The sequence below is a fragment of the Vulpes lagopus genome, chromosome 20, assembly GCF_018345385.1.
Source record: "Vulpes lagopus strain Blue_001 chromosome 20, ASM1834538v1, whole genome shotgun sequence".
Taxonomy (NCBI): Eukaryota; Metazoa; Chordata; class Mammalia; order Carnivora; family Canidae; genus Vulpes; species Vulpes lagopus.
Genome location: NC_054843.1, coordinates 8,539,967 through 8,562,053, shown reverse-complemented (window position 1 = coordinate 8,562,053; position 22,087 = coordinate 8,539,967). Strand labels below are relative to the sequence as shown.

The 22,087-nt window shown below is 50.1% G+C and overlaps 1 protein-coding gene across 1 annotated transcript; it reads left to right on the top strand.

Moving 5' to 3' along the window:
* On the top strand, positions 1-20,469 carry CHAF1B (chromatin assembly factor 1 subunit B). The gene is made up of 14 exons (XM_041734693.1): positions 1-189; positions 625-800; positions 1,856-1,988; positions 4,071-4,188; positions 4,699-4,802; positions 6,832-6,928; positions 8,636-8,720; positions 10,302-10,395; positions 12,666-12,735; positions 12,831-12,922; positions 14,904-15,066; positions 16,273-16,656; positions 18,535-18,629; positions 19,714-20,469. The coding sequence occupies exons 2-14, from the start codon at positions 678-680 to the stop codon at positions 19,803-19,805; spliced, it is 1,650 nt and encodes a 549-aa protein (XP_041590627.1). The 5' UTR covers positions 1-189; positions 625-677; the 3' UTR covers positions 19,806-20,469.
* Positions 20,470-22,087: the final 1,618 nt, after the last annotated feature.

The window sequence follows — 22,087 nt, the reverse complement described above, 5'->3', positions numbered from 1 at the left end:
CCCGGGGCAGGGGGCGGAGCGCCGAGCGACCCCGCCCACAGGAGGGCGGGGCGAGAGGAAAGCCCCTCCCACAAAGGGGCGGGCGCCGCGGAAGTCCCGCCCACGCGGAGGCGGGGCCTGTGGCGCGCGGGAAGAAGCGCAAGCGGCGGCGGGAGCTGGAGGTGCAGCCGACTGACCGCGGCCCTGCAGGTACCGCTCCCCGGGCGCTGGCCCCCGCGTCCCCCCGGCCTCCGGCGGGGCCGCACGGGCGGCGAGAGGGTCTCGCTGAGGGCGGGCCGCGGGGGCCGGGCAGCGCTGCGGGGCGGCGCGCGTTCGGGCGGCGCCGTGCGGCCTCCTCCCGCCGGGCCCGGTCTCGGCTTCCCGAGCGCTCCGGCCGCTCGGCCTCGGTCCCCGCCTCCGGGCGAGCCCCCCTCCCCCCCCGCGGCGGCCGCAGCCCCAGGGGCGCGGGGGCCGGGCCCTGGATTTCCTCGGCCCCGCTCCCCGCTCCGGGGTCAGGCTCCGGCTCCGGCTCCGGCTCCGGGAGGCGTCCCGGGCCCTTGCGGAGGTGTTAGGGGGCGGCCCCACTGCGAGCGGGCTCCCGCGCCTGCCCGCTCTAACACCGCACTCACCCCCGACGGTTTTCAGCTTTCCCTCCGCCTCGGGGGCGCATTTGCTTCGGCCCCCCCAGACCCGGCAGCATGAAAGTCATCACTTGCGAAATAGCCTGGCACAACAAGGAGCCGGTGTACAGCCTGGACTTCCAGCACGGCGCGGCGCGCATCCACCGGCTGGCGTCGGCGGGCGTGGACACCGCCGTCAGGGTGAGCGGGCCGGGCGGGGCGGGGCCGGGGCGGGGCCGGGGCGGGGCGGGGCGGGGCCGGGCCTCCTCCCTTCCGGTCCTCAAAACGGCGTCTGCACGCTCGGGCCGCCCTGCCCCCAGCCCGGGCTGCAGACCGGTTCTCAGGGCCGCAGTGAACCGTGAGAGCACGAGAAAGCTTTATTCCTTGGCCAGTGCTTCCTAGATGGATACACTGCATGCTCCTTATTTGACTATTATTATTTTTTTAAGATTTTATTTAATTAAAAAAAAAAAAAAAGATTTTATTTAATTTTTCATGAGAGAGGGAGGGAGGGAGAGGGAGGCTCCCTGCAAGGAGACCGACGTGGGACTCGATCCTGGGACTCCAGGGTCAGGCCCTGGGCTCAAGGCAGCGCTAAACCGCTGAGCCACTCGGGCTGCCCTATTTTTATTTTTAGTTTTTTAAAGGTTTTATGTATTTCTTCATGAGAGACGCAGAGGGAGAGGGAGAAGCAGGCTCCCTGCGGGGAGCCCGAGCGAGACTCGATCCCAGGACCCTGGGATCACAACCTGAGCCAAAGGCAGGTGCTCAACCAACTGAGCCACCCCAGGTGCCTGCGATGCAGATCGTTTTAGAATCCTGAGGGATCCTTGGGTGTCGCAGCGGTTTGGCGCCTGCCTTTGGCCCAGGGCGTGATCCTGGAGGCCCGGGATCGAATCCCACGTCGGGCTCCTGGTGCATGGAGCCTGCTTCTCCCTCTGCCTGTGTCTCTGCCTCTCTCTCTCTCTCTCTCTCTCTCTCTCTCTCTGTGACTATCATAAATGAATGAATGAATCAATCAATCCTGAGCCAGTTCCTAGTGGGAGCACTTGGCCCCAGAAAGAGGTAGGAGAGAGGGTAGCAAGTCATGGGACTGTCTACGTTTCAGATGGAAACTCCATTTTACATGTATCCAAAGAAAAGCTATTTCCTTCCCGAAAACTAGCCTGGTATTGTTTTGGTAAGTGTTTAATGTTTGACAGTGTGGTAGGTGTTCACTCTGTGTGTCTCGGAATGAACGTTTTGGTTATCGACAGATCTGGAAGGTGGAAAAAGGACCCGATGGAAAGGCCATTGTTGAATTTTTGTCCAACCTTGCTCGCCATACCAAAGCTGTCAACGTCGTGCGTTTTTCTCCAAATGGGGAAATTTTAGCATCAGGAGGAGATGGTGAGTATTAGTATTATCCTTCAAAATTCCTTAGAAACCAGATACCTTTCTGTCTCGTGTTAAATAGTGAGATCTGAGCTAGGTACGCTTTTTTATTTTTGAGGTCACTTGACCTCTCAATCCGTCATTTATTTTTTATTTTTATTTATTTATTTTTTAAGATTTTTGAGAGAGAAAGGGAGTTGATGAGCAGGGGGGAGGGGTAGAAGAAGAAGCAGGCTCCCAGATGATGTGGGACTGGATCCCAGGACTCTGGGGTCATGACCTGAGCTGAAAGCAGACACTTAACAGACTAAGCTATCCAGGCACCCTCAATCCGTCATTTAGATAGTTCAGTAAAATAGCGTTCTGAGGAGCTTGAGGGGATGGAGGACCAAAAGCTTAACCTGAGCAGAGCTGTTTATAAATGGCCGCTCCTCCACCCCACTCGTAGGGACCAATAGGAAGGTGCTTACCATTTTGTCAAAGTCCCAATGCAGCCCTCCTGGCGTTGTTTGATTGCTGGTTTAGTATCCAAGTGATCATAGTCTTTCCCATGTCTTTGTGTGATTAATTTCTTTAAATATTTTATTTATTTATTCATGAGAGACACAGAGACAAAGAGAGAAAGAGAGAGAGAGAGAGAGGCAGAGACACAGGCAGAGGGAGAAGCAGGCTCCATGCAGGGAGCCTGATGTGGGACTCGATCCCGGGACCCCAGGATCACAGCCTGGCCTGAAGGCAGGTGCTAAACTGCTGAGCCACCCAGGGATCCCCTCTGTGTAATTAATTAATTCACCTGAGGGAGTATTGTCTGAATGGCCCTCTAAATTATGTTTGCTTGGTGGAAGTAGAATGAATCATATTTTCTGCTTGTGTTTAAACTACTACAAAAAAAACTAAATCTTTTTTACTGTGTTTTGACACCGAAACAGTCTAGAAGTTAGTACAAAATAAAACACATCACAGGTTTTTGTTTGCAGAAGGAAGAAAGAGATCTGGTTAAGTCCAGTGCCACAATGTCCAGAGTGTGTGGCACAGAGAGATGGAAGGTGGGGAGCGTCACTGGGAGAGGCTGGCAGGCTATCTTCTGCGAGGTTGCACAGGGGAGCTCTCATTTTGCCAAGTCCTTTGGCCGTAGAGGGTCAGAAACCTGCTGTTAGCAGTGGAGAGTGTCCACCTGTCAATGTCGAGGCTGATCTCCTCTTCACCCAGCTCCCAGGATTACAGCTTAGCGTGAGCACACTTGTGCCCATACAGCCAGCTCAGCCCTGCTGGCACTCAGAGCGAAGCTGCATGGGGCTCCGACTTGTGTGGTGAGTTGGGGTCCCAGCACAGGGAGTTAGAGCCCCCAGACAGTTGATGACAACAGGCTGAGGTATCTGATGTGTCCGTGGGCTCACTGTGTGCTAGGCATCATGTTGTGCTTCATACATATTAACTCATCGAATACTCTAGACAGAGTAGACAATACTCTAGACTCTAGATAGTCCGTGAGGTAGGTATGCATTTTACAGATGGGGTAGCTGAGGAGTCCAGATGCTAAGGCCTGCAGACACAGCTGGGAACGATTTGCCAATCCTTGCTTGGTGGCTCTTTGTTTCCGCCTATTCAGCTGCTCCTGGGTTATGCCTTAGGATGTGTTAACATAGCCGCTCTGCAGTGGTATTTTGCTGGCCTGGGGACCCTTCTGTTTAATAGGCCTTTGTATAGCTCTGATCGGGTATCAGGTTGATTTTGGAGTTTTAGGTTAGAAGGCAGATTGTCCAGATTCTTACAAGTCACTCATTGTGACCACAGTATCTATTGAACAATGTAACTAGGGTTTTTTTTTTTTTTTTTTAAGATTTTATTTATTCATTCAGGAGAGAGAGAGAGAGAGAGAGAGGCAGAGACACAGGGAGAGGGAGAAGTAGGTTCCCTGAAGGGAACCCAACATGGGACTCGATCCCCGGTCTCCAGGATCATGCTCTTGGCTGAAGGCAGGTGCTAAACTGCTGAGCCACCCGGGCTGCCCGTAACTAGGGTTTTAACACCGTAGCAGCCCAGAAAGGAGGGAGCCTGCAAAAACCATGGCTCATCTGTAACCAAATCGCTCCGCAGATGCTGTCATTCTGTTGTGGAAGGTGAATGACAACAAGGAGCCAGAACAGGTTGCTTTCCAGGATGAGGATGAGGCTCAGCTGAATAAGGAGAATTGGACTGTTGTGAAAACCCTGAGGTAACTTGGGGAGGGGCTAGACGAGTGCTTTATCTGACATCTCTAAATGGATTTGACTCACATGCATTGGGTCTTGAACTCACAAGAGTTCTTTTTTCTTTTCTTTACTTCTCTTTCTTTTTTTAGAGAGAGAGTGGGTGGTAAAAGAGAAGGAGAATCTCAAGCAGGCTGCACACCCAGCTTGGAGCCCAACGCAGGGCTCGATCTCACGACCCTGAGATCCTGACCTGAGCCCAAACCCCAGAGTAGACACTTAACCCGCTGAGCCACCCAAGTGCCCCAAAATGGGTTTTATTTCTGCTGTAAAATTTTCCTTAGATTGAATTCATTATAAAGATACGACTACCCCCTGAAGGTGTAGCAGATCGTAGCCGTGGGTAATGTAGTTCCAGTGGACATTTCTGAAATCCTAATCCATGGTCTCTGAGGTTGCCCTGTAGACTTTTTATGCCTTTTTCTCTCATTAAGACGAGATTTGCTTTTCCCCTCCTTCTCCTCTTCGGATTCCAGGGGCCACTTAGAAGATGTGTACGACATTTGCTGGGCAGCTGACGGGAATTTAATGGCTTCTGCCTCTGTGGATAACACGGCCATCATATGGGACGTCAGTAAAGGTAGCTGACACGTTTCTCTTATTGTCAGGGGGAAGGAATATTCCACGTGGCTAAAAAGTATAACCTGCTTTATCTTTAAAGACATAGGAAGAGTTTCTTAGCGAATTGGAATAAGGTGTCTGGCTCAGCACTTGAGGATGCCCATGTGTCGTGGATCCAACTCTATTTTAGGGTCCCAGTCAGAGTGGAAGCGGCTTAGCCCTGGTGCCCAAGCAAGGTCCATCCCGTGTGTGTGGGGGTGCAGACATGCTGGGGGCAGGGCTCATGCCTGCCTTCGTGGAACTTAGGATCTTGCACAGTTTAGCCAGTTGTCGTAATCGATGGGCAGTTGAATGCTCCATGTTGGGATAGGTAGGATCAGGTGCCTGTCTGAGATCAAGGATGGCCAAGGTGCCTCCCTCATTCACAGAACTTATTCTCTGATTAGGGAGATAGTAGACATGTGGAAAGTTCTAAAAATGGCAGCAAAAGGCCAAAAGCCAGTTAGTGGCTAATGCCAGCCTGTTTTTGCCCCTCTACAGACCATTACTCGACCTTGATGTTTCCTCCCAGGCAAGAGGCTTGCCCTGCTCCTGTCTGGTGTGCAGGCTGCTGATCCTCCCCAGCTCGAGAGCCCTGGGAGGGAGTTGGGGTAGAGTAGGCCTCCCCCTGTGCTGGCTGCACCTCTGGTTATCCACTCTGTGACCCAGACCAGTGTGGCGTCAGTAGGATAGTGCTGGGAGGCATCGCCAAGCTCAAGGAGCACAAGGCAGGGAAGCAAGGCATGGGGGTTACTCTGGGGAAGAGGCTCAGGCCAGTGGGAGCAGCAGGTGCAAGGGCCCTGCACATAGCCGCTAGAGTCCCCGGGCGGGTCGATTACGAAGTCCTTTAGAGACCCCCACACACTCATGCATCGGCTGGATGACAGCAATTGTGGGTTAAAAGCCTCTCTTGTAAATCTCAGAGGATGTTTGGGGAGATGTCATCACCCACCTTAATGTCCCAGACTCCCCCAAAAAGACTTACAGGAAGGCCGGGGGCGGGGGGAAGTTAGCCCAAAGCACACCTACTGCACATCATGGACATCGGGTGGGTCACAGGGTCAGGGGCAACTCTTGGAGGGGAGCGGAAGCCAGACTGCAGAGGGCTGAGAGGAGGAGGAGAATTAGGGGGAGGTGAGTGAGCGAGTGTAGATCCCTTTTCAGAGGAGAGGGTTTAGGGGGCTTTTTTTGTTTTTGTTTTTTTGAATGGCCAGGGCTTCATGCCTCCCTCCTCTTTTTATCCAGGTAATCTTTGTGCATTACTGGTTTATTTTATTTTACTTAAAGATTTTAATTATTTATTCACAAGAGACACAGAGAGAGGCAAAGACACAGGCAGAGGGAGAAGCAGGCATCCTGCAGGGAGCCTGATGTGGGACTCGATCCCAGGGACCCTGGGATCACGCCCTGAACCGAAGGCAGACGCACAACCACTGAGCCACCCAGGTGCCCTGAACCTCAGTTTCATCTTCGTCATGCCAGTTCCTTTCCATCTGGGTGTCCGTCTCGGCCACACCATGAATTCCTAGAACCTTTTCCTTGTACACAAGGCTCGCGGTCACATACCTCCTGTCCTCCATGTCTTGCCATTTTGGCCTTGGATGTAACCCTCTAGAAGTCTCCCTGACACATTGCTCCACGTGCCTAAGCTGCCAGCCCCCCAGATCTGCTTACAGTACCTGCTGCTTCATGATCCCCTGCATCCTGCCCGCCCGGATAGCTCAACTCGGCTGGTCCCCTTCTTGACCCTCACCACTGCCTCATTAGCCACCCATCTGTATACTGTGCTGCCCGCTGATGGGTGTGTGTCTCCCCCGAAGCTGCGGGCTCCTTGAGGGTAGGGACTGTGTGGGGTCCTCTCTGTCTTCCCAGAGCCTGACACAGACTGCAGAGCAGAGGCTCTGTCACCGGCTGCAACACAATGCAGTGGTATAAAGGGCACAAGGCTTCGTTTACTCCACTTGTGCTTGAGTAGGTTCTGGCAATGCTGTTGTGTGCTTTGTTCGCAGGACAAAAGCTCTCCATCTTTAATGAACATAAAAGTTATGTCCAAGGAGTAACCTGGGACCCCTTGGGTCAGTATGTTGCTACCCTGAGCTGTGACAGGTGCGTCTGTCGTCTTCTCTGTTGGCTTGAAATTTTCTGCAAAGCTGTTTTCATCACCACTTAACTAAAAATTAGGCAAAGTCTAGGTTTGATTCATCTATCCATCCATCTATCTGTGTTCTTGGTTTCACATAAAGCATTTGGTTTTACTATTATTCTTAGGCCATAACAAGAAATTGGGAACTAATTAGGGTAGGCGCCTTATATTCAGTGCTTAGTAAATCTTTATTGAATGGGTGAATGAATGCATAGAGAGCTTTGAATTACATTTGAATTTCGTGGGCAGTTTTTAAAGAAACGGTGTTTTCTAAATATGACTTATGCAAGAAGGGGTACTTAGCAGTAGGGTTCGATATTTTTTTCTTCTTTCTTTTTTAAGATTTATTTTTAAGTAATGGCTACACCCTGCGCTAGGTTGAAACTCACAAACCCTGAGATCGCGTCGTATGCTCCACTGGATGAGCCAGCCAGACACTCCCGTTTCGTTTTTTTTTTTTTGTTTTGTTTTTTAAATTTTTTATTTATTTATGATAGTCACAGAGAGAGAGAGAGAGAGGCAGAGACACAGGCAGAGGGAGAAGCAGGCTCCATGCACCGGGAGCCCGACGTGGGATTCGATCCCGGGTCTCCAGGATCGCGCCCTGGGCCAAAGGCAGGCGCCAAACCGCTGCGCCACCCAGGGATCCCCCGTTTCGTTTTTTGATTATAATTCACTACTGCAGTGATTTTAATGACTCTATTTATATTAATGTAGACATAGAATATTTTCTTTTTTTAAAAAAAATACACACATATATTTTTAAATTTCTTTACTTGAGAGAGAGAGAGAGAGTGAGAGCAGGAGCATGAGCAGAGGGAAGGGCAGAGGCAGAGGGAGAAGCAGACTCCCCACTGAACAGAGAGCCCGATGTGGGGCTCAATCCCAACCTTGAGATCATGACCTGAGCTGAAGAGACACCTAATGGACTAAACCACCCAGGCGCCCCTGTTTTGCCTTTTTTGAAAGGAGGTTTTACTGCTGTGTTTACTGGTGTCATGTATTTCATTGTGTTCTTGGAACAAAGAACTAAAAATCAGAGGTGCTAGATATTTTATTCATCAGTTGAAGTAGCCCTTTTGAGTGTTTATCCGACTACTTTTAATCACCTCTGATTTCAGATGGCCCAGCCATGTGGAAGAGTTAGGAGATGCTATGGAAAATAAACACTGCTAAATTGTATGTGCACTTATTTTCTGATCTGTGTGTTTTATTCAGGCAATCAGGAGTTGAAACGATCTGATTAGCTAAGTGGGAATGATATGAATTAGCAACAACCAAATTTATCTGCTGCTGTTTACCTTACTCTTGCAAATCCCTGGAGGCGAGACCATGTGACACAAAATAAACGTCACTGCAGTCCTACAAATTGTCCCTGGGCCCAGTGTCCGAGGCCTGAAAAGGCCAGGCCTAAAGTACATCTTCCTTGACAAATTGGAATATTCACTAAAAAATGAAGTTATGACCTCTTTCCTCACTTTCACTAGTGACCTCCCTTGGGTGGTTTGCTTCTGTCATAATTAGTTAACGTGTGACAGTGTGACAGTCACTGTAAGTGGGCTTACAGGCTGACACTGTTTAGTGGGTCTTCGGTTTTGATGCTAGATTGCTTCTGTGTGGAACGCTTCATTCACCAGAAGAGGTCACTCAGATTCTTCTTCTTCCTTTAGGATCCTGAGGGTATACAGCACCCAGAAGAAACGTGTGGCTTTTAACGTCTCAAAAATGCTGTCTGGAGTAGGGACTGAAGGAGAGGTATCAAATATTTTAGCTACTTTAAGCTGTGCTTCAGTTGAGACTTAGAAAGTCACGAGCACCTCTGCATCTTACGGCTGAACCGCTGGTCTCAGGCCCATGACCCTTGAGATACCAAGTACTTCCTCAGATCCAGTCGAGGCTCAGTTAGGCCGTTGGGCTGATCTGTGTGGAACTGGGGACATCTGGGGGCCAGGGAGAGCCGCTGATGGTGGATGGAGGGGTTTGTTCAACCCTGGCTCACTGTGGAGTCATCAGGAAGCATGAAGACACATAGGTCCCCATCTCTGTCCCCCTAGATGAGATTCACTTGACTTGAAGTGGGCAGGGTGTCTGGGATTCTGAGGTGTAGTGAGGGTCGAGAACTTCTGACCTCGGGGGACCCCGGCACTGTGCCACAGGAAGGCAGGTGGGTCAAGCATCGGGTTGCCTGGTGGGAGGCAGTATGCCATCTTGGCCGGTATGGAGAGAATGTTGCTAGCAGACAGCAGAGACCCGGCCAGTGGTCGTAGAGGAATCAAGATGACAGACGCAGGCACTTAGGCAGAAGGGAACAAAAAAGGGATACGGTGCAAACCCAGTCCTCAGGCAGCCGGCCCAGGCCAGGTGGGTCGTGAGCTGGCCACACGGGAGAGCTCACCCACAGTAAGGAGGGTGATGCTGGGGCTTTGGGTCCTGGAGACCTAAATGCTTAACGTTTATCACGTGTAAGCGAGTGGGAGCAAGAACTGTCCCACGCAGGTGTTCAAGACATGTTTGAGAAGAGGATTATCAGTTCAGTAGCGGACTGTTTTCTCTAGACAAAGTGTTCATTAGCTTGGAGGTTCTAAATGGACACAGATAGCAAAGGGCGCCCAGTCATCGTCTGGCTTTCCCCCCCAGTCTCATTCTCTAGACAAACCACTGTTGACAGTATGCTGTGTTGTCACAGAGGCTTTTTACAAAGATAACTGTAGAGCCCTCCACACACACGTAGACTCGTAAGCACACACAGCTTTCCTTAACACAATGGCAGTTGGTCTTTATGAGGGATTACTCTTGCAGGCCTTTTTTTTTTTTTTTTAAGATTTATTTATGGGATGCCTGGGTGGTTCAGTTGTTGAGCATCTGCCTTCGGCTCATGATCCCAGGGTCTGGGGATTGAGTCCCACATCGGGCTCCCCGCAGGGAGCCTACTTCTCCCTCTGCCTATGTCTCTGCCTCTCTGTCTCTCATGAATAATTTTTTTTTTTTAAGGATTTTTTTGTTTTACAGAGTTGGGGGGGGGGTGGGGAGGAGCAGAGAGAGAGAGAATCTCCAGCAGACTCCCCACTGCACACAGAGCCAGATATGGGGCTCGATCTCCCCACCCTGAGATCGTGACCGGAGCCAACATCAAGAGTCGAACCCTTATGAACCCTTATCTGACTGAGCTGCCCAGGCAGCCCTGCTCTTGCAGTCTTAAGTGGTTGTTCGATTTGTGATCTATTTAATCTATTATTATGTGAGTAGTAAATGATACTATGTAAGATAAAAAGGAATTGGTAAGCTTTTCTTGTGAGTGTAAAGATTTGGACTAATGTTTAAACTTGTGTGCTGCAGGCAAGAAGTTACCGGATGTTTCATGATGACAGCATGAAGTCATTCTTTCGTAGACTTAGTTTCACCCCTGATGGATCTTTGCTCCTCACACCAGGTGGGTTTAACAAGCTTTTTTTTTTTTTTTTAAGATTTTTATTTTTAAAAATTATTTTAATTTTTTTATTTTTTTAAGAATTTGTTCATTTATTTGTGAGAGACACACAGAGAGAGAGGCAGAGACACAGGCAGAGGGAGAAGCAGGCTCCATGCAGGGAGCCTGATGCAGAACTCGATCCCAAGTCTCCAGGATCACACCCTGGGCCAAAGGTGGCACTAAACTGCTGAGCTACCCCGGCTGCCCTTTTTTTTAAGATTTTATTTATCCATTTAGAGATTTAGAGTGCTAGAGACAGCGTGGTTCAGTGCTTGAACCACCCAGGCACTCCAAGAATAGTTTTGAAAGTCTGAAAAATAATAATACTTGAGCAGCTGTCTGCCTGACCACATGTCAGCAGATCCTGTGGTGCTACTATTATCAAATCAATATGGTTATTAGTAAAGGAATAAACAGATAGGTGGGCCAGAACAGAAAATCCAGAATCAGTCCTGAGATCAAAGGGAATTTACTGTCTGACTTGGGTGGTATTTCGGTGGGAAGAATGAATTATTGAGTGAATGGTGCTGGAATGTCCAGCTACCTGGAAGAAAATGATATTGGATCCTTCACTTACATATAAAGATCAATTCCACGTTATTCAATACTTAAATATAAAAGGTGAAAACATAGGAGGACGTCCTAGGACAGGGAAGACCAGCTTAAGACTGGAAACCCGGAAGCTCTTAAATGATAGGCCTTTTTGAGTGCGTTTGACTAGGGAATCTTCATATAGCGAAGACCCAGGAAGCACAACCTGCCGACAAATAACTGGAAAATACTGTTTACTGTAAAGGAAAGAGAGAGCTTATGTATATACAGGGGCTCTTCCAAATTGATGAGAAAAAAAAAAAAAAGAAAAATCCAGAAGAAAAAATATGTGTATACCAAAAGGCAGTTTGTGGAAGAGCAGATCTGCGTGTTCACACACAGGAAAAGGTTCGGAGATTCAATGATAGAGAAATAGAAAGTAAAGTGACCTATGATTAGGTACCTCTCTGTTCTTTTCAGAGTAGAAAAATGAAAATATCTACTGCTGATGGGCAAGCAGAGTGTGGGTACTGCTGGTGGGAATGTGAATTGTTCACAGCCTTTTCAGGAAACAGTCTGGTCAGCCCATCTGCCCCTCATCCTAGACTCGGTCTTTATGAAAATGCAATAGAAAAAGTACATTGTCAACCATGCTTACTGCAAGTGTTGTTTGTGGTTGTGGAAAGACAGTACTGATGGACAAGACGGGTGAATGGATTATGATATTTTCATACCAGTGACTGTCAGGCAGCCAGGAAGAGGATGCATCACCCAGGTTAGCTTTCATGAGTAGGCACCTGGGCCGAGCAACATCAGGAGAGGCATAAACAAGACCCCGTCTCGGGGAGACAGTCTGTTTACTCGGGGAGACTCTACTGTATGAACAGATGTGCAGTTGAGTTGTAACTGGTTGCAATGGTTGTGTGAGTGTGGAAGAATGGGGGAGAGGATCCCTGGTTTGTTCAAATGGGTCACGTGGGGATGGCAGGGTGGGCTGGGTGGGGAGGGAGTAGAAAGAGTGCTGATGGGGTCTCTGCCCCCTGCCCCCATCTGGTGGAGATGAAGAGGTCACTTGTGAGGCTACATGTGTGTGTGGATCAAGAAAGAGGTGTCCAAGGGCAGCTGTGGTTGACGGTCCTTCTCTGGCTGGGTCTGGCCTGGTTTTAAGGACGACCCCAGGGTGCGTGTAGAAGAACTCAAATGTGGGTTCTCCCTAGAGGAAGGTGAGCCGCTGCAGGGGGCCGCTCCTGGGTCCCCCCACCGCAGCCTCCTGGCTCCACCAGGCAGGTGGGAAAGACCAGTCACAGGCTCTGGCTGGCAGCCACACTCAAATCCAGGGGACAGAGCCTGGGGATCTAATGAGAGCGTTTCTCCAGCAGGAAGTGGCCGGCCTCCCGGGCAGAGGGCAGAGGTCTCCCATAGCAAGGCCCCCCTGCTCCCGTTCTTCCTCCCCAGGCCTGAAGCCATGCCGAGTGGTGGGGTCACCCGGGGGTGGGGCGGGGAGGTGACAGGTGGGTAGAGCTGGAGTGAGAGCTGAGCCCAGACTGGGACCGTTTGTATTTGTCCTCAGTCACAAAAACATTGTCCAGGGCATACAGTGAGCGGGGAAAAGATTTTACAAGCCAGGGTTGCATGCTCATGAGTTTATCTTCTTCAGTCTAATAAAATCTTGCCTTTTCTCCCTGTCCCTGCTTCCCCAGCTGGGTGTGTGGAATCTGGCGAAAACGTAACAAATACGACTTATGTTTTCTCCAGGAAAAATCTTAAAAGGTACGCAATTGAAGAAAGAGTTGAGATGTTTGCCTTTCTTTTTTGCTTTGTGGTGAACAGTGCCCTTTCTAAGAAGGTCATGACCAATCTTGCAGGCCTATTGCTCACCTTCCATGCCCTGGCAAGGCGACGCTCGCTGTTCGCTGCTGTCCCGTCTACTTTGAGTTGAGGCCAGTGGTAGAAACAGGTACGTCAGAACCACAGTGGTCGTGTTCTGTTTTCTCTGAGGCAGGTCACCGGGGTGTGGGGTCATGATTGGGGTTTTATCTTGTGGGGAAAGGTATGTGGGTTTGGTTCAGTTTAGTTAACTTGGAAAAGCTGGAGCAAAGACAGTGTTATCAAAAACGTGTCCATTTTTTTGTCTTGTCTAGAATACCCTTTTTTCACTTAAACTTTAAAGGAATAAAGGACTTTTATTCTTCTACTGAAGCAGGTCGAATGCCATTCATTTTTCCTATGCTGTAAAATTATATATGAATTGGATTTTCATTTTTTAGGGTTTTTTTCCCCCCTCCACCTAAATAGATCTTGTCCATGGCTTTAAGCAGTCGGATTATGATGAGTCTTGGTGTGGTTTCCTCTGATTTCTTGTGCATGGAGTTTGTTGAACTCTTAGACCTATGGATTTACAGTTATCACATTTGGGGAATTTTGACCATTATAGCTTCAAATATTTTTTTTCTTCACCAAGGATGCCACCTACACTTGCATTAGGCCATTTGACGTTACTCCCTGGCTTGCTGGTGATCTGTCTGCTTGTTTTTTCCCCTCTTGGTACCTTGGTTTTCTGCATTACATACTCCGCGTCTCTATTTAACATGCTCCATCTTTCCTCTTGTTTCTTGAGTAGATAGAATACAGTTTAAGATTTTATTTGAGAGAGAGGGTGCACGAGCAGTGGGAGTGCAGAGGCAGAGGGAGAAGCAGAGTCCCCACTGAGCAGGGAGCCCGATGCAGGACTCGATCCCAGGGCCCCAGGATTATGACCTGAGCTGAAGGCAGTTGCTCAACCAACTGAGCCCCCCAGGCGCCCTGGAATACAGTTTTTGTAATGACTCTTAATGTCTTTGTGTACAAAGGATTGGCTCTGATTTTTCTTCCCCTCTCGTATGGGTCACATTTTCTTCTTTGCTTGCCTGGTAATTTTCTGTTAGATGCCAGATATCGTGACGGTGCCTTTCATGGATGCAGGATATATTTCTACAGATGTTCTTGAGCTTATTGTGAGATGCAGTGAAGTGCCTTGGAGGCACCATGCTGCTGCCTTTCATTCGGCTGGACCAGCAGCATTTGGTCTACAGCTCATTTCCCCACTACTGAAGCAAAGCAGCCTGAAGTACTCTAATCTGTGCCCCAGGAGAGCTAGGTTTCCCGCTCTCCAGGGGCACAGCTTCAGGCTGTGAGAGCTTCACAGGCTGGAGTGAGCTTCAGGAATGGCTTTCCCTTTCCTGTAGTTCTTGCTCTGCCCTGGTGGTTTCCTCACATGCTCACGCCCATCAGTGCTCTGCTAGAGACCTGCCTGTGAACCCCAGCCACCTGGGCCCTCCAGCCCCCAGCTCCATCCTGTCGGCTCAGGCTTCCTCTACCTTTTCCAGGCCTAGAAGCTCAGGCAGAAAGCTGAGGCAGATGGAGGACTTCCTCTTTACTTCCCCTCCCTTGGGGATCACTGTCCTCAGAGCCTGATGGCCGAGGCCTTGAAAACCATCATTTGGCATATTCTATTTGGTGTTTCCTTTGCTTCAGGTGGGAGAGTAAATCTGGTCCCTGTGACTCCATGGCTGGAAGCAGCAGTTTTTAACCTATTCATCCTTTATGTGAATGCATATAATTAAGTGAAGGACCATTAAAATGTCACTTGACATTTTTCTTGGTGACCCTTGTTTTTCCTTATTAGAAAGCAGCTCCTCAGCCTGACCTGTGTCACTCACACGTCCTGTCTTGTGGGACCTTCTGGTGCCCACGATTCTCGGATCAGGACCCGATACCCTTGTTGATTCATGTGTGGTTCTCCTTAGAACTGGACTCTGGTGAAGCACGCACCAAAGTGGCCTTCAGTAACGTGATGTCATTTATGTCTCCCAAGAGAGGACTTTTGGGGGGAATTTGTTTCCATTGGGACTTTTGCATTTGCTTCTTGTTTTCTGACCTTTGTTTCCGCCTCCGGGCAGACGGACCGTCACAGGAGCCGGGTGTGGAGCTGGTGCGCCTGCCCTACCGCTTAGTGTTTGCTGTGGCTTCCGAAGACTCGGTGCTCTTGTACGACACCCAGCAGCCGTTCCCTTTTGGCTACGTGTCTAACATACATTACCACACGCTGAGTGACGTTTCCTGGTGAGTGGCCGGTGTTGAGGGTGCAGGAGGCACAGTGTGTGGTGTCCTGGAGTAGACCCTTGAGTCAGGGAGCATTTCAGCGCTATGGATGGCTTTTGTGGCCCGTGTTTACCAATTTCTTTTCTTTTCTTTTCTTTTCTTTTCTTTTCTTTTCTTTTCTTTTCTTTTCTTTTCTTTTCTTTTCTTTTCTTTTCTTTTCTTTTCTTTTCTTTTCTTTTCTTTTCTTTTCTTTTCTTTTAAGATTTATTTGAGGGGCACCTGGTTGGCTCAGTTGGTTCAGCATCTGCCTTCAGCTCAGGTCATGATCTCAGGGTCCTGGGATCAAGCCCTGTGTTGGGCTCCCTGCTCAGTGGGGAGCCTGCTTCCCCTCTCCCCCTGCCCCTCCCCCCGGGCTTGTGTGCTCTATGTCAAATTAAAAAAATTTTTTTTTTAAATATTTATTTGAGAGAATGTGTGTGAGCACAGGTGGGGGGAGTGGCAGAGAGAGAGGGAGAATCTCAAGCAGATTCCCTGCTGAGCACGGAGCCTGGTGCAGGCCTTGATCCCAGGACCCTGAGATCATGACCTGCGCAGAAAGCAAGGGTCACTTAACCGACTGAGCTACCCCCCAGGGCCCCAGTTTCTTCTGAAAGGAATTAATGTGAGAGGGAAAGGCATTTCTAGTTTGCTAGGATACCACTTCCTATTGTAACAGTAATAGCTAAAGGGTGCCATTCAGAGGCCCTCGGGTTTCCTCTGGTTCTCAAGCTGGGAGGTGCCCGCTGGGTTCCCTGGTTGCTGGGGGCTTGCCAGGTGCTCTGGCAGGAAGCCCCCATTTGCAAGCTCCTGCCGTCCAGACCCGTACTCTTCTGCTGGCGGTCCTCTGTGCCCCTGGGTATTCCCTGGTTGCCACCTGCTTGCGCCCAGCTCCGGCCTGGGCCTGCCCACCCATCCCCTCTTTCTTGTTCTTTGTAACTTTTTATCTTCCTTTAATTTTCTTCTTATGTTAGTGGAAAAAGGGGCCTCGCACCTTCAGTTTGGTGACTTTGAGGACAGTCCCGAGACGTGCCAGTGCCTGAGAAAGTCGAGCTGGGGGCTGGGAAGGAAAGGGTGGGAGTGAGCAGCTCACAAAGCGTGAACTTCCACATTCCAACTAATAAAGAGCCAGAAGATGGGCCCCTGGACTTAGCACCGTTTCTAACCTTTCCTCCTGTTCGGGGAACAAAGGTCCAGCGACGGCGCCTTCCTGGCCATTTCTTCCACCGATGGCTACTGTTCCTTTGTGACATTTGAGAAGGATGAACTTGGAATACCTCTGAAAGAGAAGCCAGTTTTAAGCGTGAGAACTCCCGACACGGCAAAGAAAACCAAGAGTCATCCGCACCAGGGGTCCTCCCCAGGACCCAGGCTGCCAGAGGGGACCCCCACCAGCAAAGTCCAAGACCCCAGCAGTCCCAGCACACCCCCGCCTCAGGCAAGACCGCCTCCAGCCACAGCTGCACCTTCCGAGGAGAAGGCAGCCCTGCAGCCCAGCACTCAGAACCCCAAAGCACCCCCATCCCGGAGGGTCACCCTGAACACACTGCAGGCCTGGAGCAAGACCACACCCCGGTAAGAACTTTGGGTGGAAGAAGAAATCGTCGTTGCAATTAAAAAGCAAAATAGAAATGGGAAGCCCCCAACCTGTAACGGGACAGGTGCCCCGTCTTGCTGCCAGAGAGATTCGGAAACATGGGACCTGAGCGCCAGCTCCCTGCTTATAAGCCCTCTGGTGGGTCCCATTTCCACCTATTGGGCAGGGTTCAGAGCCCTGTGCACCACACACTTGACTCTACCCCCCTTACCCCTCACCCAGGGCCATTCCCACAGGCCCTGCCTCGCCCTGGGAGCCCTGATCCCTAGCCCAGCCCTGGAGGTCAGGGCCCTTGGCACCCCTGTGCTGTTCCCTAACGCTGTAAAGCCTCAGCCATCTGTGTTCTTGGTGACACTGGGGTCCTCCTTGGACGTCCCTTTAGCCCTTCTTCTGTCCTAAGATACCACATTCAGTTGCAGGAGTTTGGTTTGGTTTTGTCTGTTAGATTTAGAGACTCCTTAAGGCAGGAAGCACATCCCCCACCCCCCACCCACATTCTCCTGCCCAGAACCGTCTCAAGCACTGAGCAATAAGAAACCAAAATAGCCTCTTGGTTTTTATGACATCCATTGACTGGCTCATGGGAAGTCTGGCCTGATACTGGGCTCCAGGTGACATGGAGACTTAACATCATGGTGGCCCCTGCTGCCAGCACAGCCCTTGTTGGCTGCTGCCACCAATGTTCTTCCCTAAGCTGGGGGGTGTTGGGGCCCCCTCCCTCCTAACCCCTGCCCAGCCCTGTCCCCAGGCCCCCTCCCTCCTAAGCCCTGCTCAGCCCTGTCCCCAGTCCTCCTTCCTCCTAACCCTTCTGCTGGACCACCCGAGGAGGTGGCCTGGGAAGGGAGCAGAAGCTGACAGTGCTGGTCATGGTAGGCTCTTCTGGAATCTGAGTGCTGCAGATTAGCAACCTTTTTCTTTTGTTGTTGTTTTGGTGGGTGAAGGGAGTGGGAAGGTGTTCTTTGAAATACTTATGGTATGAAGGTCTTTCCCTCTTAATTTCTTTTTTTTTTTTTAAGATTTTATTTATTTATTTATGAGAGAGAGAAAGAGGGGGGCAGAGACACAGGCAGAGGGAGAAGCAGGCTCCATGCAGGGAGCCCGACATGGGACTCGATCCCAGGTCTCCAGGATCATGCCCTGGGCTGAAGGCAGGTGCTAAACCATTGGGCCACCCCTCCCTCTTAATTTCTTGCAGTCGTCTTGCATCTGTAACTTTAAAATCGAATCTTAATTTTTTTTGTGTGTGTGCCCCACGAATCTTAATTTTCAACAACTATTTGTTTTGGAGCTTTCCATAGTATGAACCACATCTGCTCGCTGTATAGATGCAGCGTCCATGGCTTTTCAGCATACCATTGGAGATTAACACAGGTCTTGAAACATTTATTTATTTATTTATTTATTTATTTATTTATTTATTTATTTATTCATTCATTCATTCATTCATGAGAGACACACGGAGAGAGAGAGAGAGAGAGAGAGGCAGAGACATAGGCAGAGGGAGAAGCAGGCTCCATGCAGGGAGCCTGATGTGGGACTCGATCCCGGGTCTCCAGGATTATGCCCTGGGCTGAAGGTGGCGCTAAACTGCTGCACCACCGGGGCTGTCCCGGTCTTGAAACATTTAGATGGCTAGTTAAGGTTTGACTATTGTAAATGTGATGATTGAACCTAGTACGTGAACATCGTCTTGGGCTGCCAGGTAAGTGGGCACATCAGTACCTTGCATGGTCTGATCAGCTGGAAATTTGAAATGTTTCCTTTGGGTAGTTGTGAAACTTAGTATCCTCATAAATGATTCCTGTGACACTAATGAGCCCTGTACCCCTTTACTTTTTTTTTTTTTTTTAATCAAGGAGGATAAACTTAATACCCTTAAAGACGGATACTTCACCGAATTCTGTACCAACCAGTGTAGTTTCCACCCCTTCTGCAGAAGAAACTCAGTCAGGTGAGTGATACTGTTACTAGTTTAATATACTTAAAGATACAGTATCTTTTTTGTGTTTTTGGAAATTAACTATCTGCTTTTAAGTCTGTTCTGAGAAAGCAGGGATGCATCTTCCTAGACCCTCATTCAGCCCCTCTGGCTGCCTATGTGCACTCAGGAGGAGGCCACCTTCCCATGCACCTATGGTAAAAAGGTATGGGGGTTCAGGAGGTGCTGTAGGTCAGGGCTCAGCCCCCTGGGCACTGCTGACAACCTGGGCTGCAGAGTTCTTTGTTGTGGGGCTGTCCTGGGATTGTAGGATGGTGGCACCCACCAACTTGAGACATTCTCAAAGGTCACCAGACAGTGCCCACTGTTCCCTGTGAGGGGTGAGATCGCCAGGCTGTTCACTTCTTGTCCAGGCACAAAGTTCATTCTGTAAACATCAGTTCTTTAAAAAAAAAAATATTTTTTGAGGGATGCCTGGGTATCTCAGTGGTTGAGCGTCTGCCTCTGGCTCAGATCCTGGGGTGATCCTGGGGTCCTGGGATCGAGTCTCGCATCAGGGTCCCCGCAGGGAGCCTGCTTTTCCCTCTTCCTGTGTCTCTGCCCCTCTCATGAATAAATATATAAAATCTTAAAAAAATATTTGAGTGTGTGTGCAGTTGGAGGGGCAGAGTGAGTCTTAAGCAGACTCCCTCGCTGAACACAGGGTTTGGTCTCACAACCCTGAACTCACAGCCTGAGCCGAAACCAAGAGTCAGACGCTTCCCCGGGTGCACCGTCCAGGCGCCCTGTAAACATCAGCTCTTAATTTTATTTTATTTATTTATTTATTTTTTTTAAATGTCTTTTTTTTTTTTTTAAATTATTTATTTATTTATGATAGTCACAGAGAGAGAGAGAGAGAGAGAGGCAGAGACACAGGCGGAGGGAGAAGCAGGCTCCATGCACCGGGAGCCTGATGTGGGATTCGATCCCGGGTCTCCAGGATCGCGCCCTGGGCCAAAGGCAGGCGCCAAACCGCTGCGCCACCCAGGGATCCCAGCTCTTAATTTTAAAGTGTTCGCTTACTTGCCAGCCTGTGTGTGTGTTCACGTTCCAGAGATGCCCGGAGACCCTCGCGGCAGCCCTCCAGAGCTCAAGCGGCCTCGACTCCACGAGCACGAAGGCATTGCCCAAGGGCTGGACCCCTGAGGAGACCCATCTGGGGGCCCCGTGTGCACAGAGAGGGGGGCTGGGCCGGACGCACTGGAGACCAAGGGTGTTAGGTGGAGCCCGACAGACACTCGTGAATTGATCTCTGTAACTAAAGATACACACGGACCAGGTTTTCTCCAGAACTGTGTTTGCTCTTGCATTCAACATACATTTTTACCTCGGAGATGTGAACATTTTCATGGACTAAATCCTCTTTTTTGATGAGTTTCTGAAACGAGCAGTTCAACCTTATTTTGCATGAAGCAGTGACTTCTCCCTTGAAAATACACGGAAGTACAGACAGGTTGCAAGTGGACGCTTCTAAAGCAGGAATAGAAAGAGGAGAACAGTGTCGGATAAGGTCCATTCTGCTGAATTGACCTTCCCCATAGTCGATTTTTAGGAATTCTTTTGCTTTCTGATTTTAAAGGTAATAATGCTTGTTCTGGAAAGTTTAGTGAGAATAAGGCAGGAAAACCGGGTCAGGGTGGGCCTCTGCCCTCCTGTTACCATCAGGAGGAGCCTGGTTGCTGTTGTGCATATTTATTTCCTTGACCTTTTTTTTTTCCTCTTAGGGAGAGAGAGTTGAGATACAGTTTGGTATCCAAATAGGTTTACTTTTCAGATTGATTTTTCAGAGTAAAAGAACTTTCCGTAGCAATTTCTGTCTGTGCCTTTTCTGTCTCCCTTCCTGCGGGGAGTAAAGCAGCGTCATGGGCCAGGGCACACACAGGGCAGCTGGCTGCAGGAGGCCCCCACGGGGTCTCGTGCAGCACCGCGGCTGCTGCTCACGGAGAGGGGGTGCCACCGAGGAATGTCGTGATGCTCGATGCCAGTCACTTTGGGATAATGAACACCGTGAGTGCTGCAAGTGAGACCCCCCCAAGCCTAGATTTCTCTCCAGTCTCGGAGAGATCACAGCTTTCAGGAGCCCTGGTCAGATCCGACGGGAAGTGGCTGAGGAGTGAATGAGTGTGCCCCTTTGAACTCCGGGCAGCAACAAAGGAAGAAATTGGAAAAAGGATCAATGTGTTGCTCGGTCCATAACCTGGTTAACCAGGAAGAGAGTTTGCCTCCCTTTTAGATGCGAAGGTGTCACACGGGGGTTAATTTACAGTGTAGAGAACTAGAAGGTGAACGGATGCGCAGCCGTGAGGATCCAGGGGTGGGTCACGTTCAGTGTGAAGATACTTGACAATGTCAGACGGTATCTGTTTTGACCAGTGATTCTCAGCCTTCGCTGTCTGCTGAGTCTTGGTGCCTGGGTACCCTCCACCCCCGCCCCCGGAGGGACGGCCTAAGGGGCCTGGGGCATGGTCTCCAGGTAATTACAGCTCCACGTAATTCAGATGCCCAGCCAAGCCTGGGAAATCGTGAGAAGAGCTTTCCCTGCATATGATGTTTTCTGGTTAAATCACTTCCACGGAAAGCTTTTTCTTGCTTGTTCTCATCATCATCGTGGATTGGCAGCCTGGTAAGGAAGCTCTGCTCTCGGGATCCCTGGGTGGCTCAATGGTTGAGCGTCTGCCTTTGGCCCAGGGTGTGATCCTGGGGTCCTGGGATCGAGTCTCACACCCGGCTTCTCTCTCTGCCTGTGTCTCTGCCTCTCTCTCATGAATAAATTTTTTAAAAAAATCTTAAAAAAAAAAAAAAGGAAGCTCTGCTCTCAGCCTGAAAAGATAATGTGTGGGAGAGGCCATTGGCTCTTCTGAGAAAAAAAGATCAATGTAGACGTCCTGCAGCTGGAGGAGGAGCATTCTGCGGCCATCGATCGCTGTGCAGAGAGGTGTGATCCCGGGTCCCGTGTTCTCGGTGGGTGGGCCTGCTGTCCTGGCCACGCACCGCACTTGTCTACACATCGTCTCTTGTGCGGCAACGATGGGGGCAGTGGGGAGCACCTTCAGCCTGGAGTATGCGGTATAGGCATCACTAGTCGGTCCGCTGTCACTGAATGTAAATCACAGAATCATCCATAAAAGCCCATGTGATGGGGATGCCCAGGTGGCTCAGTGGTTGAGCGCCTGCCTTCAGCCCGGGGTGTGATCCTGGAGTCCCGGGATCGAGTCCCGCATCGGGCTCCCTGCAGGGAGCCTGCTTCTCCCTCTGCCTGTGTCTCTGCCTCTGTCTCTGTCTCTCATGAATAAATAAATCATTGGGGGAAAAAAAAAAAAAGCCCAGGCGATGTTACCTCCAGGTCCTGACCTTTTTAAAAAGGTCTGTTTCCATCCGGGTATTTAGTAGGGAAGCCTGTGCAAAAGGAGCCTGGCCTGAGGGCTGGG